The 18,743-nt window shown below is 42.4% G+C and overlaps 1 protein-coding gene and 1 pseudogene across 1 annotated transcript in view; one reads left to right on the top strand and one right to left on the bottom strand.

Annotated features, from left to right (window-relative positions):
- Positions 1-18,743, bottom strand: part of STOX1 (storkhead box 1) — a 98,045-nt gene that overhangs the window by 11,391 nt on the left and 67,911 nt on the right. Inside the window, exon 2 of the mRNA XM_066243840.1 lies at positions 485-637. Coding sequence (XP_066099937.1) covers positions 485-637 — 153 coding nt within the window. The remainder of the gene's footprint in view (positions 1-484; positions 638-18,743) is intronic.
- Positions 1,939-2,453, top strand: LOC136313170 (large ribosomal subunit protein uL6 pseudogene; annotated as a pseudogene).

Here is an 18,743-nt window from a genome sequence, read left to right as displayed (position 1 = left end):
GGCTCATCCGGCTTGAGCACAGGCTCATCAGCTTGAGCCCTGGGTCACTGGCTTGAGCGTGGGATCATAGACATCACCAAATGGTCATTTTTTAAGCCCAAAGGTCACTAGCTTGAAGCCCAAGGTTGCTGGCTTGAGCCCAAGGTTGCTGGCTTGAGCCCAAGGTTGCTGGCTTGAGCAAGGGGTCACTGGCTCTACTGTAGCCTCCCAGTCAAAACAAATATGAGAAGCAATCAATGAACTGAAGTGCCACAACTACAAGTTGATGCTTCTCATCTCTCTTCCTTCCTGTCTACTGTCCCTGTCTGTCTGTCTGTCTTGCTAAAAAAAAAAGTCCATTAGAATGTAAAAGAATTATCAAATATGTTGATGCCCTTTTCCTGGCAGGGCTCTAATATATAAAGTACTATACGTATTAGAAAAGGAACTGGATAAGCTACCAAACACAGGCAATGAACTAATAGAGAAAAACTTGTCACTCTACCTGGGTAATGTTTCATCAAATGCTCCAGCAGTGAGCCCTGCGTTACTGCAACCCGAGCAGCATTCATGTCAGCTACAGCACAGCAAAGAACTTCAGCCAAAGGTACGAACTGTGACTGGGCTATTGGATTCATTTGCACTGGAAAAACATCACCTAAATTGGAGATTAAATAAAAAGAAAAGTGGTAAATTTGATAAAGTATACGAGATTTAGAATTAGTGAATGAAGAATATTTATAAAGCCTGAATACAGGTGGAATTGTTATTCTTTTATCCATTTTTACTCAGAATCTGTTAACATGCCATACGCCAGAGTAGAAACTGTATAAGAAGAAGGTTTACATTATAGTCCCTACTTTTAATAAACCTATAGTATTTGTCAGTACAAGAAAGAGTAAGTTAGCCTGACCTGTGGTGGCGCAGTGGATAAAGCGTCAACCTGGAATGCTGAGGTTGCCGGTTCAGAACCCTGGGCTTGCCTGGTCAAGGCACATATGACAAGCAACAAGCAAGCATTAAACAACTAAAGTGAAGCAACTATGAGCTGGTACTTCTCGCCACCCCTTTCCCCTCTCTTTAATATCAATAAATAAAATATTTTGAAAAAGAAAAGAGTAAGTTAAAAAAAAAGAGCCTGACCTGTGGTGGTGCAGTGGATAAAGCATTGACCTAGAACACTGAGGTCCCTGGTTCAAAACCCTGCACTTGTCTGGTCAAGGCACATATGGGAGTTGATGTTTCCTGCTCCTCGCCCCTTTCTCTCTATCTCTCTCTCTTTCTCACTCTCCTCTCTAAAATGAGTATATTTAAAAAAAAGGAAAGAAAGAAAGAAAAACTCCTGACCAGGTGGTGGCCAGGGGATAGAGTGTTGACCCGGGACACTGAGGACCCAGGTTCGAAACCCTGAGGTTGCCAGCTTGAGCATGGGGCCGCTGGCTCAAGTGTGGAATCACACATATAACTCCATGGTTGTCTGGCCAAAGGTCGCTGGCTTGAGCAGTGGATCCCTGGCTCAGCTGGAGCCCCCCGGTCAAGGCACTTAGGAGAAAGCAATCAACGAACAACAAGTTCCACAACTACAAGTAGATGCTTCTTATCTCTCTCCCTTCTGGTCTGTCTCTCTTTACCTCTCCCTCGCTAAAAGAAAAAAAAAAAAAGAGTAAGTTTCCATACAAAAGGCAAAAACTCAGGTGCGACAAGCTTATATAACAATTCACATATTTCAAAGCATTTTTTATATTAGCTATCTGAGACAGGCAGGGATGGGATTATTATTTCTTTATTTAAAATATATAAAGCCATAGAAAGCTCAAGTAATTGTCCCAAGGTCTAAAAGCAAGTAAAGTGACAGAAATAGGTCTATTGACACCTAATCCAGTATTTTCATCATTCCACACTTTCCTAAGTGGAATGATTAAGAAGATTTGAACTCTCTTTGCCACATCTACTGCAAGGATGAAGACCATTCTCAGCAATCAGACTGTCACATCCCAGAAAATGTTGACATCACCCTAAAGCACAGTTATAGTGAAGGGCCCCAGAGGCACCCTGTGGAGGGACTTCAGTCACATCAATGCAGAACTCAGTCTCCTTGGAAAAAAAAGAAGAGGCTTCCGATTGACAAGTGGTGACTGGCCACTGTTCACATGATCTGCAGTCATGAACAAAGCATGACCAAGGGTGTTACACTGGGCCTCCATTACAAGATGAGGTCTGTGTATGCTCACTTCCTCATCAATGTCATTATTCAGGAGAATGGTTCTATTGTTGAAATCAGAAATATCTTGGGCAGAAAATACATCTACAAGGTTAGGATGAGGTCAGGCATTGCCTGGGCAGTATCTCAAGCCCAGAAAGTTGACTTAATTCTTGAAGGAAATGACATTGAACTTGTATCAAATTCAGCTGCTTTGATTATGCAAGCCACAATAGTTCAAAATAAGCATATCAGCCTAACTGTGGTGGCCTAGTGGATAAAGCGTTCACCAGGAGTGCTGAGGTTGCTGGTTCGAAACCCTGGGCTTGCTTGGTCAGGGTACATATAAGAAGCAACAAGCTGATGCTGCCCATCCCTGCTCCCCTCTCTCTCCTTTCTCTAAAAACTTAAAAATCAAACAAAAAACAAGGTTATCAGAAAGCTTTTGGATGGTACCTATGTTTCCAAAACAGGAACAGTTCAGCAAACAGGCTGATGAGTAAGATCTAAGACAGCGGTTCTCAACCTGTGGGTTGCGACCCCGGCGGGGGTCGAAGGACCAAACACAGGGGTCGCCTAGGCCGGGGTCGCGACCCACCGGTTGAGAACCGCTGATCTAAGATGTTCAGCCATAAAAACAGCAAGATGCCAGATGATATCTCAGATTTCTTCATGATATTTTAAAGATGCAATAAAAACCATATATTGATTGGGGGAAAAGAAAAAAAGACTTCAAAAAAGAAAGGGCAGAAATGTTCCAATTAGCAAGAAGATGTGGAGCAAAACCATGGAAGGAGGAAAGCACAAGCTTTGTAAAAGCATGAATAGTTATCCTTCCATGGACATAGTTTAAGAGTTGTATCAGAACAAAAAGGAAGACCAGTGGTTTTCAACCTGTTTACACTTGGGCACCGGTGAAAATAAGAGAATTATTTAGGGGGGATTTCAGGCAGAAATCACTCTGAGCATAGGCAAATTCAGCTAAGATCATTGGGTTTATAATCTTCATACAAATATCAGAGCAGTTAACTCTTTCACGGACCAGTACGGAATTTATGGCAGACTGGTCCGGGGACCAGTTGTAAAACACTGATCTAGACCATAATGTCTTTCCTACTTGCCAACTTATTGTATGTACTTTTTTTTTTCTTTTTGTGACAGAGACAGAGAAAGGGACAGATAGGGACAAACAGACAGAAAGGGAGAGAGATAAGAAGCATCAATTCTTCGTTGCGGCACCTTAGTTGTTCAGTGATTGCTTTCTCATATGTGCCTTGACTAGGGGGCTACATCAGAGTGAATCACCCCTTGCTCAAGCCAGCAACCTTGGGCTTCAAGCCAGCGACCAAGGAGTCACATCTGTGATCCTACGCTCAAGCCAGTGACCCTATGCTCAAGCCAGATGAACCTGCACTCAAGCTGGTGACCTTGGTACTTCAAACCTGGGACCTCTGCATCCCAGTCCAATGCTCTATCCACTGCACCACTGCCTGGTCAGGCTGGGGGTACTTCTTGCCATTACTAAGGTTGAGTTTTAGAATCTGCTATACATCCAAGGGAATCCCTCAATTAATTAGAAATAAAAGAATAGGACTCAGAAAAGAGATCTGGGAATCAATTAATGCAGTAATCCCCCCAACCTTTTTTGGGCCACGGACCGGTTTAATGTCAGAAAATATTTTCATGGACCGGTCTTTAGGGTGGGACAGATAAATGCACAAAATAAAATTATGCGATCAGCGTAAAAACTGTGGTATTTTTAAATATAATTGTCGAACTTACGAGACAAGCATCAAGAGTGAGTCTTAGATGGATGTAACAGAGGGAATCTGGTCATTTAAAAAAAAATAAAACATCGTTCAGACTTAAACATAAATAATGTAAGTTATTTATTCTTTCTCTGCGAACCGGTACCAAATGGCCCATGGACGGGTACCAGTCCGCGGCCCGGGGGTTGGGGACCACTGAACTAATGGAGATGAGATTTGAAGCTAAGGAGTAGAATCAACTCTTTAATAAGGCAGTAAAGAAGAGAGCCAAGGAACACTTAACTAAGGGATTAATAATGCACATTTAAGAGATAGTAGAGCCTGATTAGGCAGTGGCACAGTGGATAGAGAGTTGGACTGGGATGCAGAGGACGCATCTTTGAAACCCCGAGGTTGCCATGCATCCCAGTTTGAGTCAGGAATACAACATAGGGGATTCAACATTTATATATCTTATGAAATGATTACCACAAAAGTAAACAAATCTACCACCAACTAGGAAGACAACTTATCTTTGTTTTCTCCTTAAAATTAATACAACTATAAGCCAGCTGCATTATGGAGGACATTCTAAATCACATTTAACTCTGCTTTGGAGCTCCCCTCTAGATGAAGCCTAGTTTTTCAGTATATTTCCTACACAGCGTTGCTAAGATACGTCTGCAGGTATGGAAATCATCCCGAGTTTCTTGTGCAGGAAAGCAGAGTAAACCCTGACATGGGAACATTTCTGACTGCAGGAATTATTTTCAAGCTACAGCAACAGTTTGTTTCGGTTACTTTAGAATTTCTTGGCTTTTTGGAATGCAGTAACTAAAATACAAAAATTAACTTTGTGTAGAAGATCCCACTTACAGATTTCACAATAAGAGAAAGCCAGCCCTTTGGCATTATCTGTAACCACTATGGATAATGGAAAAGAACCCATAAATCCAGGCCTGTTGTGGACCTCTGACCCTTGAGAAGGGAGCAGGGATCGGAAGGCTAAAAGAGGATGTGGGGCACAGAAAACAGTTCGCAACAATGCTCTCTGTCTACACAGTCTTGTCCTCCTGGGTGCTGCAGAAATGGGAGAAGTGTTTAGGCTGATAAGACTAGTGTCACAAAAAAGTGTCAACAAAGCAGAACTCTACAGATTTGGGCCTGTTACATGTAATGCTCCCTTTTCTGCAAAGAATGTTTTTTGTTAACTTATCGATCAATACCTTGCTGCACTTCCAAAGGATTTAGGTGGTATATAAAACAATTTTTTTATTTTTTATTTTGAGAGTACGTTTATTAAAGCTGGGATAGTGAAACAAAGAAGGGCCTAGGATAGAAGAAGCAGCAGGGGGCTAGGTGGGGCTGCTTTGTCTCTCTCAAAACATTATGGGCAAGAAATGAGCCTACATTGGGAAGTCAGAGAAAAGGGAGCCTTGGAAACAGGTTCAAGGGGTTAGCCCAGGACAAAGCGCCATTGCCCATTGCTCCCCTCGTTGCAAGTCTTGGAGACCCTTAGAGTTTAGGAGGTGCACACCTGTGGAAAAAGAGGAGGGGGAAAGGAAAGGTACGGGCAAGCACCTGGGAGGGAAAATGCACTATAACATTTTTTAAAATTTCAAAGTTGTGATAAGGCAAGTTATAAGTTTTAAAACAATTGGTTTTTTGCCTGACCAGGCGGTGGCACAGTGGATAGAGCGTGGGACTGGGATGCGGAGGACCCAGGTTCGAGACCCCGAGGTCGCCAGCTTGAGCGCAGACTCATCTGGTTTGAGCAAAACTCTCCAGTTTGGACCCAAGGTTGCTGGCTTGAGCAAGGGGTTACTCGGTCTGCTGTAGCCCCACGGTCAAGGCACATATGAGAAAGCAATCAATGAACAACTAAGGTGTCACAACAAAAAACTGATGATTGATGCTTCTCATCTCTCTCCGTTCCTGTCTGTCCCTATCTATCCCTCTCTCTGACTCTCTCTGTCTCTGTAAAAAAAAAAAAAAAAAATTGGTTTTTTGCCCTGGCCAGGAATAGTTCAATTGGTTAGACTAGGCGTGGCCAACAGTTTTTGCCCCTGGGTCAGATTAGAAAAACTTTTTTCACTAGCCGGACGAAATATTAAAATTAAAAAATGTTAAATACAAAAATGATTCATTTAAATAAACAAAATTTTATTATGTAATTTGTTTATGAATAAATGTGAGTGAAAAAATTTTAATATACAATATTATTTTAATAAAAATATAATTACATACAGTATAAATATCCAAACTGTATCACAATCAATCAAAACAATATTTAATTAATAGAATGAGCTTGAAGGGGTTAGATCGCAAATAAAACAATTATTTCGTTTTACATACAGCCTGGACACGTTTTCAGTTATCAATTGTAGCTATTGTCTATGCTACAAAGCCACTTGATTCAGCACACTTGACCACAAAGATAACGAATTGTTTGATCTTGGGTGTACACTGGCAAACTCCGCCTAAAAGAATGTGGGTTTCACATCGCTGCTAAACGTCAAACAGTTCATATCGAGTACAGACGAGTACAAAAGTTGTAAATCTTTATAATGGAATTTTTTTTTTTTAAAATGAAGAAGTATTGCGAATCCATTTGACCAATTATTGGAAGTTAACCCTAGATTAGTCACACGCGGAATTCTTTTCCGCGTATCACTATCTTCTTCAATGTCTCGATTTCCAATAATCAAAGACGCTTCCGCTTCTGAGTAGCTGAGATTTTAAAGTAGCGGAGAACATTAAAAATTTAATCGCAGGCTGCATAAACTCATTACACGGGCCAGATCCGGCCGTGGGCCATATGTTAGTCATGCCTGGGTTAGACTCTAACCTCTAACCATTAGAGCATTATCCCAATACACCAAGGTTATGGGTTCAATACAGGAATCAACCAATGAATGCATAAATAAGTGGAACAACAAATAGATGTGTTGAGCAAATCAGTTTGTAAAATTTTATTTTTTTATTTTTTTTTTAATTTTTTTTTTAAATTTTTTTTTATTTTTTATTTATTCATTTTTAGAGAGGAGAGAGAGAGACAGAGAGGGATAGAGAGAAGAGAGAGACAAAGAGAGAGAGAAGGGGGGAGGAGCTGGAAGCATCAACTCCCATATGTGCCTTGACCAAGCAAGCCCAGGGTTTCGAACCGGCGACCTCAGCATTTCCAGGTCAACGCTTTATCTACTGCGCCACCACAGGTCAGGCAAAATTTTATTTTTTTAATTTGCTCCCTTTTATTGGTAAAAAATGGTGCCGAGCAGCCACATGTGTGCTTGCCCTCAGAGCAGGGTAGTTGATTGCAAATTGCGGATTGCATTCGTGCTTGGGAAGGGCCATTGTTTTGCTAATATTTGCAGGAGGAGAGGTTTTCCCTGACAGAAATTTTTGAAAAGAGCAGAGGAGTAGAAGGAAAGAAGCTATGTGATAGATACATGAATTCCAAACTGCCCTCGATGTTCCGCTTATCTGTCAGACCTCACCCTTACTGGACTAATGACCCTGAGACAAAGGAATTCCAAAAAGTTGACAACCCGCCCCAAGGAGGGGCTCCGGACATACCAGGACTTTTGCCTCAGTATCCCCTCAGGCTCTCCCAAACACTATATAACTCGCCCCTAGTCTGTAACCGGTGCTCTTCTCCCCCAGGAGGAGTGCCCGGCAGGGTTCCTTTCTTCCTTTCAATAAAGCCTGTTACTCTGGTCTTTCGGACTCCCATGGATTCCAACACTATGTTTTGCAGGGAGAGCAGAAGGAATGCAGAGTGCTGAAGAGAGAAGCCATGCTTGCAGAGTGAGAGCAGAGAGAATGCAGGGTGCTGAGGAAGAAGCCATGTTGTCAGGGAAAGAGAAGGTGTGCAGATGGGGAACCAGAGCTGAGGGGCTTTTGTGAACTTTGCTGAGGCTGGTGGGGCCTTTGATTCTAGGAGGAACCGGAGAAGATTCGCCTGGTTGTGGAACTGGATAATGTGTTAGGGCTTTGTGAGCTCTGAATGAAGAGGGAAGTGTTTTCCCCATGTGTTTGCTCGTCGGCAATGTAGACTTTAATAAAGGAATGGCCCACCATTTTTTGGCCCCACTGTTTCTTTACCATCTGTCCAAATCTAATGAAAACCTACATGTGAATGGCCTCAACGGCCGTGACTGCTGGCCCTACATGATGTTTCTCTCTCAAATCAATAATAAAGCACTGGCCAATTAGCTCAGTCAGTTAGAGCAGTGGTCCCCAACCTTTTTTGGACCATGGACCGGCTTAATGTCAGAAAATATTTTCACAGACCGGCTTTTAGGGTGGGACGGATAAATGCACAAAATAAAATTAAGCGACCAGCGTAAAAACTGTGGTATTTTTAAATATAATTGTCGAACTTATGAGACAAGTGTCAAGAGTGAGTCTTAGACGGATGTAACAGAGGGAATCTGGTCATTTTAGAAAAATAAAACATCGTTCAGACTTAAACATAAATAAAACAGAAATAATGTAAGTTATTTATTCTTTCTCTGCGGACCGGTACCAGTCCGCAGCCCAGGGGTTGGGGACCACTGAGTTAGAGCATCATCCGGAAACACCAAGGTTGAGGATTTGATCCCATCAGGGCACATATGGGAAGTGACCAGTGAACATACCACTAAGTGGAACAACAAATGAATGCTTCCCTTGCTCTCTCTAAAATCAATCAATACATTTTAAATTTTTTATAAAAAAAATCAATAATTAAAAAAATTTAAGTTACCATGAAGAGAATTTGTTTTTAGTTATTATAATTATCTATTGAATTACTTAATATTTATCTCCTCCTTAAACTATAAATTCCATATAAACGAAGACCTTTTATTCCTCAATATTCTTTCCCGTATTGGGCGCAAAGTTGGCACTGAGTAAATATTTGCTATGAAATTGTTGGCCCTGGCCAGTGGCTCAGTGGATAGAGTGTCAGCCTGGTGTATGGAAAACCCAGGTTCAATTCCCAGTCAGGGCACACAGAAGACACGGCCATCTCCTTCGTCCCTCCTCCCCCTTCTCTCTCTTCCCCTCCTGTAGCCAGTGTCTCAACTGGTTCAAGCATGGCCCAAGGGACGGGGGATAGCTCCGTTGAAGCACATCAGCCTTAGGCACTAAAAATAGATTGGTACTCAAGCAATGGCCCCAGATGGGGTTGCCAGGTGGATCCTGGTTGAGGCACATGCAGGAATCTGCCTCACTATCTCCCCTCCTCTCACCTAAAAAAAGAATTGTTATAAAAAGAATAAGGTTTTGTTACTGTAGGCAGTTCATTAGGTATTAACAAAAGAGATGGGAGAAAACTGGTGAAGCCTGATTAAGTCAGGAAATAACAGCTTCACAGACACTATAGGGCAGGGGTCGGGAACCTATAGCTCACGAGCCAGATGTGGCTCTTTTGATGGCTGTATCTGGCTTGCAGACAAATCTTTAATTAAAAAAATAATGTTAAAAATATAAAACATTGTCATGTATTACAATCCATTCATTTCCTACCACTCATGTTGCGGGTGGCTGGAGCCAATCACAGCTGGCCTCCAGGACAACACCAAATTTTTATTGGATAATGCCTAACGTACATGGGTCGTTGTATGGCTCTCACGGAATTACATTTTAAAATATGTGGTGTTCATGGCTCTCTCAGGGAAAAAGGTTCCCGACCCCTGCTATAGGGAATAGCCGGAATCACTCTGCCAAACATTAACATCCATTCCAGAATGACTGGCTTTTCCTGTCACCCAGGGAACAACTTATCTGTTCCCTAGGATTAACTGGAGAGTGGGAGAAGGAATGGTTAACTGGGAAGTTCCTTTACTAAGCACATGCACAGTATAAACCAAATGACAAGCAGAACTATGAGGCATGTGCAGGGAAATGGGTGTCCATAAAGGAGAGGAAACTACCCTGGGAAAATCTCAAACAGGCATCTCCAAACTACGGCCAGGCCCGAGGGCCACAATGTGGCCCCCTGAGGCCATTTATCCGGCCCGCCGCACTGCTGGAAGGGGCACCTCTTTCATTGGTGGTCAGTGAGAGGAGCACTGTATGTGGTGGCCCTCCAACGGTCTGAGGGACAGTGAACTGTCCCCCTGTGTAAAAAGTTTGGGGACCCCTGAAAGATCAAACAGGATAAGGACATAAAACTCCAGAAGATCCAGAAAAAGTATTGGATAAGGGGAGGGCACTAGCACAATCCCAGGAAAAGCCAGGAAAGAGATTGAGTAGTTTAAAAGAAAGCCTGCCTCTTCCCAAATCCAAGGTAATATAATTAAAGCTAAACAAAGGGCCATTTTGGACAAATACTATATGATCTCACTTATGTGTAGAATCTAATGAACCAATTAACCTGTCAAAAAAACCCAGAAAAACAGACACAGGTACATGGAACAAACTGACAACTGTCAGAGGGGAGGAGCTTGGGGGACTAGATGACAAAAGGTGAAAGGACTAAGCAAAAAGAAACACACACACACACACACACACACACGTTGTAAAGTACCATTCCACCGGGTTTACGTAGAGACACCAAGTGCAAATGAATATTTAGAGTTTTATTAAAAGGAGAAAATTTATTAATAAGCCGGCTGCATATGACAAACACAGGGTATATCTGATCCAAATCGTGCCGTCTTGAATACAGCCCTGAGGCAGGTTATATACCTTTGATTACACACAGGTTGGCATGAAAAGGAGCGGGAGGCATGAAATAATCATTATTAAGCTTATAACATTCATCTATCTATAGCAGGGGTAATCAACCTTTTTATACCTACCGCCCACTTTTGTATCTCTGTTAGTAGTAAAATTTTCTAACTGCACACCGGTTCCACAGTAATGGTGATTTATAAAGTAGGGAAGTAACTTTACTTTATAAAAATTATAAAGCAGAGTTACAGCAAGTTAAAGCATATAATAATAATTACTTACCAAGTACTTTATGTCGGATTTTCGCTAAGTTTGGCAGAATAAATCTTTATAAAACAACTTACTATAGTTAAATCTATCTTTTTATTTACACTTTGGTTGCTCTGCTACCGCCCACCATGAAAGCTGGAACACCCACTAGGGGGCAGTAGGGACCAGGTTGGCTACCACTGATCTATAGGATCTATAAAAAAACATTCCTATATATTAAAACTTATGAGGTAACACAATAGTGAAAAATGTTTTATATATTAAAAGACATCCCCAAATCTTTTAGTGTTCATCTGCCATCCCTTCGTTTAGAGGTATATACATCAATCACGTTTTCAGGATGGGAGGGGGAGTTGACATGGTGTCAGGGGATAAGTGTTTCTGAATGGCCCATTAAAGAAAGAAAGAGGGGAGAGGAAAGGGACTGCTTAATCCTCCCTTTCCCTGCACCTGGCTAGCTATTCGCCTTCTTCCTCAGGTGTGGGGGGAGGGAGGGAATCCAAGTCTCCTTTCCCCTCTTCATTTACAATACAATGCTATCGGCCATCCTGACCTGGTGTAAATCACACACAAGTATAAAAAAATCATATTTTCAAAATCTCTCTGTATGCTTAGCCTACGTTATAAAATGCTCTTTAAGCTTCCTAGTAAAAAGGGGAGTTTCCCACACAGTATGTCTCTGCAAGCCAGGAAACTCCCACATTCCTCTTCCCTCACTCTTTATAGAAAGGAGGGGGCAAGAAACCTAACTCTTTCTCCTAAAAAATTAAAAGTAATTTTTCCATTCTTTGGTACTTCACCACACACACACACACACACACACGCACACACACACACACACACACACTACACAGACAACAGTGTGGTAGTAGTCAGAGGATAAGGAGGGTGGGTAGTAGGTGGAGGTAAGCAAAGGGGAAATCTTTGCTTGGGGTGATGCGCGCACAATGAAGTGTGCAGATAAGGTTTTATCTGGTTGCACATCTGAAACCTGTTACCAATAAATTAAATTTTTAAAAAAGGCCCATCTCTGAGGGTGGCAGCTGCATAGGCTAAAGCATATTGCCAGTCCTCGCCCAGGTGCCATCAAGTGTTGTGGCAGATGTGCAAATAGGGAAATGAGGCACAGAGAAGTTAAGTAACTTGCCCAAGGTCACACAGCTAAGAATTTTGATGTCAGGTGGAAACAGACTGAGCTGGACTACTGGAGCCTCTGGTGCCTGGAGTGATGGCATTGTAGCTCTGGGCCCTGACTTTCCTGGGTCAGGTGGGCACAAGTGTGGGCCTGCAGCCCCAGAAGCTAAACTTCTGCAGACAGACAAGAGCTGAACCACCCTGGCATGGTGTATCGGGCTGTATTTTTGCATTCTAATATATCTTGCCATTCTTGCTCAAATTCTTCTTCGCTAATGTCCCTGAAATGCTTTTCCCAAGACATCACAAGAACCAGTATTTCGCCTGACCAGGCGGTGGCGCAGTGGATAGAGCGTCAGACTGGGATGCGGAAGGACCCAGGTTCGAGTCCGAGGTTGCCAGCTTGAGCGCGGGGCTCATCTGGTTTGAGCAAAAGCTCACCAGCTTGGACCTAAGGTCGCTGGCTTGAGCAAGGGGTCACTCGGTCTGCTGAAGGCCTGTGGTCAAGGCACATATGAGAAAGCAATCAATGAACAACTAAGGTGTCACAACGAAAAACTGATGATTGATGCTTCTCATCTCTCTCCATTCCTGTCTGTCTGTCCCTATCTATCCCTCTCTCTCTGACTCTCTCTCTGTCCTTGTAAAAATAAATAAATAAAAATAAAAAAATGAACCAGTATTCCTCCAGTCACAAATAATTTTTACATTACCAATAAAGCAGTTATACTTTTATGTTTTACATTTCAGTCTATGGTTAAATTTGATTTCAATTTTGTAAGTGCTGAATGGCAAAGCCAATTTTTGCAGCATCATTTGTCAAAATTGTTTTCTTTTGTCATTTAATTGCTTTGGCACTTTAGAACATCTGTCTTGCCCTCAACCACCACTTAGAAGGGAAGACCTTCTTGGGCTGCTATTCATCATGGGAGCTGCACCAGATTCTGGACCCTGGGCTCTGTCAAAGGGAGCACAGGGCAGACTAGAGTCCTGTGAGGACAGACTGGGGTTTCTGCTCTGGGTAGAGAGCTGAAGGACAGCTGCCAGGATCCCTGAGCTGAGTTCTCCATATTGCAGATGCCATATTTCTTTGAGTGCATTTCTTTTATTATCTGATACTCTAGTTAAATTTCAAGGAAAAAATTAATTTTGCATAAAAATTTCACCATTAGGAAAAAGGTAATATTTACATTTTATCATATAAATGCATTTACCTTATATTTTAAAGGACCTAAACAAATTCCAAGAAGGCCTCCTCATGGAAATTAAATTCTGAGATTTAATTTGGGGTGCTTGCATTTGATTTTAAGGTCCATAAGAGACTGTGCTACCAAATATGCAAAACAAAGAAAAGAGTTCTTGGAAATTTGGAAAGCATTCACATCAGAACTTTTTTGTGTCATATTAAAACATGAATTTGCCATAAAACTAAATTCTAGGCAAAGCTAATCCTAACATTACTTGTTTCATATTCAAAGCACAAAATGTTCTCCAGTATAAAAATGTTTAGTCCCTATAAAAGTGTATTTGTGAACTCTGTGCTAGGCAGTCTGCCAGAAATTCATGCATTATTGACCTTCAAACAGTTAAACTGAGCCACTCCAACTCTGCTAATTACCTGGACACAGGGAATCTGAAACCATCTTTTGGGGCGCCTGTATTGAATCACACTGTGGGAAAGGCATCTTCTGTGTGCATTAGAGATGACAATACAGCAGGAATAAAACAACCTGCAGGTACACTCAGGTTTAATAAAAAAGGATGTTTTGTTCTAAGTAATCCAAGAAGCTTCCCTGATTTTAAACTGTACTTTTATCCAATACAGAATTTCCAAATTCCTTTAACATTAAAATTAATCATGACCTTTTAAAAAACGAAAGTATTTGTTAACAACGTGCATCTCATCAGAGATAAGATGCTGTGCAAAAATTTCTAGGGCTTTAATAATTAGCTCTATTGTGTTATAACTTTAAAAAGGTTCAAAAAAATCAAACAAAATGAGAACAAAAAGAAGAAAGGTTTCAGACCAGTAAAACTAAGCCCTACTCCATGCCGCCCTTTTATTATAGTAAAATAAAAGAATTCAAACACTTTCCTCCACATTTAAAAACAAGAGAGTACCAAGGCTCAGAAACTGGCTGTAGTCTAAGGGCAGTAAGTTTATCTACCATGTAGTTGAAATTCTTTCTCAAGAACGGTGATGTTTATTTTGGACTCCTAGACAAATGGCTCCCCTTCTGGGCAATGCCCTCAAATGAAAAGCAAAAGCTTCCTTCAGAAGGCTGGGCCATTTAACAGCACTTAGTGTTATCTTCTTTAATAACCACACTTCAACCTGTCAGGATAGGTAAATTAGCAGCCACTTTCTTTTCAAGTGATACAACCACTAATATCCACAGCCAGTTGAGTTGCAGAGGTCTTGGGCCACTTACCACAGAGACCCCATGATCTGGTTGTCAGGAGAGATACAGAGTTGGCCCTCCTTTCAGGGAGCCGTCTGAGCTTCTAGCAGCCTTCCCTCATGACCACCACCCTCACTTTGGTTAGAAATACAGGGACTACGGACTGGGAGGGAGGATGTGAATGACTCAAACCCCCGGGTTCTTTAAAAGCATTAAAAGTCATTCACATTCAGTCTCAAAGCCCTTCTGGCCCTGTGATGTCCCTTCCTAATCTCTCTTCCTCTCAAGACTCCCACTTTGGACACATTAATGACTTTACCCAACTGTGTAGTTTTCTAAGGCTGTCAAAATAAACTACCATAAACTCAGTGGCTCAGAACAACACAAACGTATCATCTCACTGTCCACAGGTCCAAGGGTCTGGTGGGCTCTCTGCTTTAGGTATCAGGGCCTGGGCTGTAACTGAAGGCTCTGGGGAAGACTCTGCTTCCATACTCATTGAGATTTTTGGCAGAATTCAGTTCCTTGTGGTCACAGGACAGAGGACTGAGGTCCCTGTCCCCTTGGTGGCTATCAGAGGGGAGCCTCTTCTCAGAAATTTAACGCCATATGCACTTCTTACCATGTTGCCCCCTTTTCCTTCAAAGATAGCATCTTACTGTCTTCACACTCAGGTAAGGTAGGCTCTTCTGTTGCTTGTTGCTTTCTTCTGCTTTCAGCCAGAGAAAGTTCTCTGCAAAAGCAGAGGGCTGGTGTGATGAGACTGGGCCTACCCAGATAATCTGGGATAATCTCCCTCCCGTCTATAACCTAACCACATCTATCTATCTGCAAAGTCCCTTTTGCCACCTAAGATAATATATTGACAGGCTCCAGGGATTCAGATGCAGACATCTCTGGGGGATCACACTGCCTACCACACCAGGAATAAGGGTTGGGGGCAAGGAATAGCTGAGGGGAGTGGCACAGACTATAAAGTGCTGTAGTCCCTGTATCTCCCTAAAAATGACCATGCAGGAAAACATCCCCTCTTCGCCCTCCAGGCAAACCTGGGACTGATTTAGGATGAACCCTCTTCCTGAGATGCTGGAGGCCATACAAGCAGTGACAGAGATGGGTAGCTCTCATTGCTCAGTCATGGTGGCAAATATAAAACACTACTGTACAACTCTTCCCATAAGCAGCCTGAGGTGACCTCTGAAAATGATTCACTATTCACTTGATCTGGTAACCACCCCCCAAAAAAATCATGCTAATGAAGAGTTCAACTCTTCATATTCACTTGAAGAACAGTTCAGAAACTTCCCAGGCCATCAAGGGTAGGCATATCTGAAAAACCGCCAAGTATCTGAAGGATGTCACTTTACAGAAGCAATGTGTGCCAATCTGTCATTATAACGGTGGAGATGGTAGGTGTGCCCAGGCCAAACAGTGAGACTGAACACAGATTTGGTGGCCCCAAAAGTGCTGAATTTTTGCTGGACACTTAAAAATGCAGAGAGTAATGCTGAACCTAAGCGTTTAGATGTAGATTCTCTAGCACATTCAAATGAACAAAGCTCCCAAGACACTGACACGGTACAGAATTTACAAAGTTTACGGGCAGATTAACCCTGAGCTCTCCCTGCCGCATTGAGAGGATCCTCACTGAAAAAGAGAAAGTTGCCTGACCAGGTGGTGGCGCAGTGGATACAGTGTCAGACTGGGATGCAGAAGACCCAAGTTCAAAACACCGAGGTCAGCGGTTTGAGCGTGGGATCATAGACATGACCCACTGGTTGCTGGCTTGAGCCCAAAGGTTGCTCGCTTGAAGCCCAAGGTCACTGGCTTGAGCAAGGGGTCACTCGCTCTGCTGTAGCCCCCAGGTCAAGGCACATAGGAGAAAGCAATCAATGAACAACTAAGGAATTGCAATGTAGAACTGATGCTTCTCATCTCTCTCCCTTCCTGCCTGTCTGTCCCTGTCTGTCCTCCTCTCTATCTCTTTGACTCTGTCACACACACACACAAAAAGAGCAGGTTGTTCTTAAACCAGAAGAGGAGGTTGCACAGAAGAAAAAGACGTCCCAGAAAAAAAAAAAAACAACACTGTACAAAACCCGGCAAAAATTTTAGCCCAAGGTTGTTTAAATAAAGGTAAATAAAAGTTCCTTGTATTGAAGAAGCTGTCCTTTATATACACATAGTCTTTTTTTTTAATTTTTATTTTATTTATTCATTTTAGAGAGAAAGAGAGCGAGAGAGAAAGTGAGAGAGAGAGAGAGAGAGAGAGAGAGAGGAGCAAGAAGCATCAACTCCCATATGTTCCTTGACCAAGCAAGCCCAGGGTTTCGAACCAGCAACCTCAGCGTTCCGGTTCGATGCTTTATCCGCTGCGCCACCACAGGTCAGGCTATATACACATAGTCTTATGTTACAAATGAGCATTACATTGGAGGTCTAGCAATCTGATAGGGTTCTACTCCAGAGCTAGTGGCTCTGAGTAAGTCACCTCTCTGGCTCCCAGTTCCCTTGTCTATAAATGAGGGGCTGATCTAGATCAGCATTTCCCAAAATGTATCCTGTGGGAAATTCATTCCATGAAATACTCTGCAAGAAAAAAGGTTCCGAGGTTGAATCTTTGAGAAATGCTGCTAGGAGTCACAGTGGCACTGTTAAAGGCTTTGAGAACTATAATGAACAACCTATTTAAAACAATGCTCCCCAATCATATTTGGCAACCATCCCTTTTCTGCAATACCTATTATTACCCTTCAGTTAAGACTTCTCTCCATTCAAACTGACCTCTCCCTGAAAGTCTGTACTTTCTCATCTCTACAACCATGTCCTTATTTCTTCCACCTAAAGCACTCTTCCCCACACCTAAGTATTTAAAAGTCCTGTCATGAGCCTGGCTTAAATACTGACTGGCTCTCCCATGAATTATTCTCTGATCCCATCAGAGGGAGATACATTCTCTTTCCTTCATGGATCAATTAAGAAAAATTTAACAAGCTCTGGCCGGTTGGCTCAGTGGTAGCATGTTGGCATGGTGAGTGGAAGTCCCGGGTTCAATTCCCAGCCAGGGCACACAGCGCTCATCTGCTTCTCCACCCTTCCCCTTCTCCTTTCTGTCTGTCTCTTCCCTTCCTGCAGCCAAAGCTCCATTGGAGCAAAGTTGGCCTAGGTGCTGAGGATGGCTCCATAGCCTCTGCCTCAGGTGCTAGAATGGCTTCAGGTTAGAATGAAGCAACACCTCAGATGGGCAGAGCATCGCCCTCTGGTGGGCATGATGGGTGGATCCTAGTCAGGCAGATGCAGGAGTCTGTCTCTCTGTCTCCCCACTTCTGACTTCAGAAAAATACAAAAAAAAAGAAAGAAAGAAAGAAAGAAAGAAAGAAAGAAAAATTTAATAAGTGGCTACCATAGTATATATAGCATTAGGTACTTTAAAAACTGATAGTAATAGCAAAGTTCTTTGTTCCTCATTGAGCAAATATTCATTGAGTACCTACTGTATGGTAGTCACTGGGTATTCAACAATGAAGAGGACACAGTCCTTGCCCTCAAGGGGCTCTGATTCTAGTGGAAGAACAGCGCTTAGAGGCAATCATAACCCAACAATAGGGCTACAATTGGTAAGATTGGGACTCAGTATTCCTGGGTCCTCCTCATGAATGCTATTCTAAGAAGAGGGTAGATGTTAGGGCAGGACTATCATAAGAAAGAGCCAGATGTGTCCCTGTGGAGCCTTGGGGTACCTAAGGCAGCACAGGATAATAAAAGGAGCCCTGGAATTGGTCAGGCAGACCTGGACTCAAATCCTCCACTTCTACTTACAGACCGTGTGCCCTCTTCAAGTTGTCATTAGTGACCATAACGGTTCAACATGATTAACAGTATCTGGCTCAAAGGTTATTGTGGGAAAATATCCAAAAGTACCTGGAATAAGATTTGACACACATCAGTTATTCTACCAATACTGGCACTCTTTAACTTTTCTTCCCAAAATAGGGACATTAAACTTAATCATCCCTTGGTCCATGTCACTATTAGTACATCAAGTTTTTCTTGTAAGGCATTAGTTTGCACATGGAGAGATTTCTTAGCCATTTTTGACTTTTGTTTACCCAATTCTCATAGCCTAATTGACCAGATACCAGTCCTGACCATGATCTGGAGAAAATCTAGGAAAAGACAATTAATGTTGGCAAAGCTTTGTTCTATTTGGTAATATTTTATTGTGACCCCTGTGGCAGATATTGTAGGACTGGCACATGTAAGACATATTCCCAATCTCCTTTTTCCTTGCCTTCCTCTACTGTGGAGGCAGGAGAGTGTATTACCCGACTTCCCAGACTCACTGTAAAC

This window comes from Saccopteryx bilineata, chromosome 9, assembly GCF_036850765.1.
Source record: "Saccopteryx bilineata isolate mSacBil1 chromosome 9, mSacBil1_pri_phased_curated, whole genome shotgun sequence".
NCBI classification, from domain to species: Eukaryota; Metazoa; Chordata; class Mammalia; order Chiroptera; family Emballonuridae; genus Saccopteryx; species Saccopteryx bilineata.
Note: the sequence above shows the minus strand (reverse complement) of the source record. Positions and strands in the feature narration are given on the sequence as shown.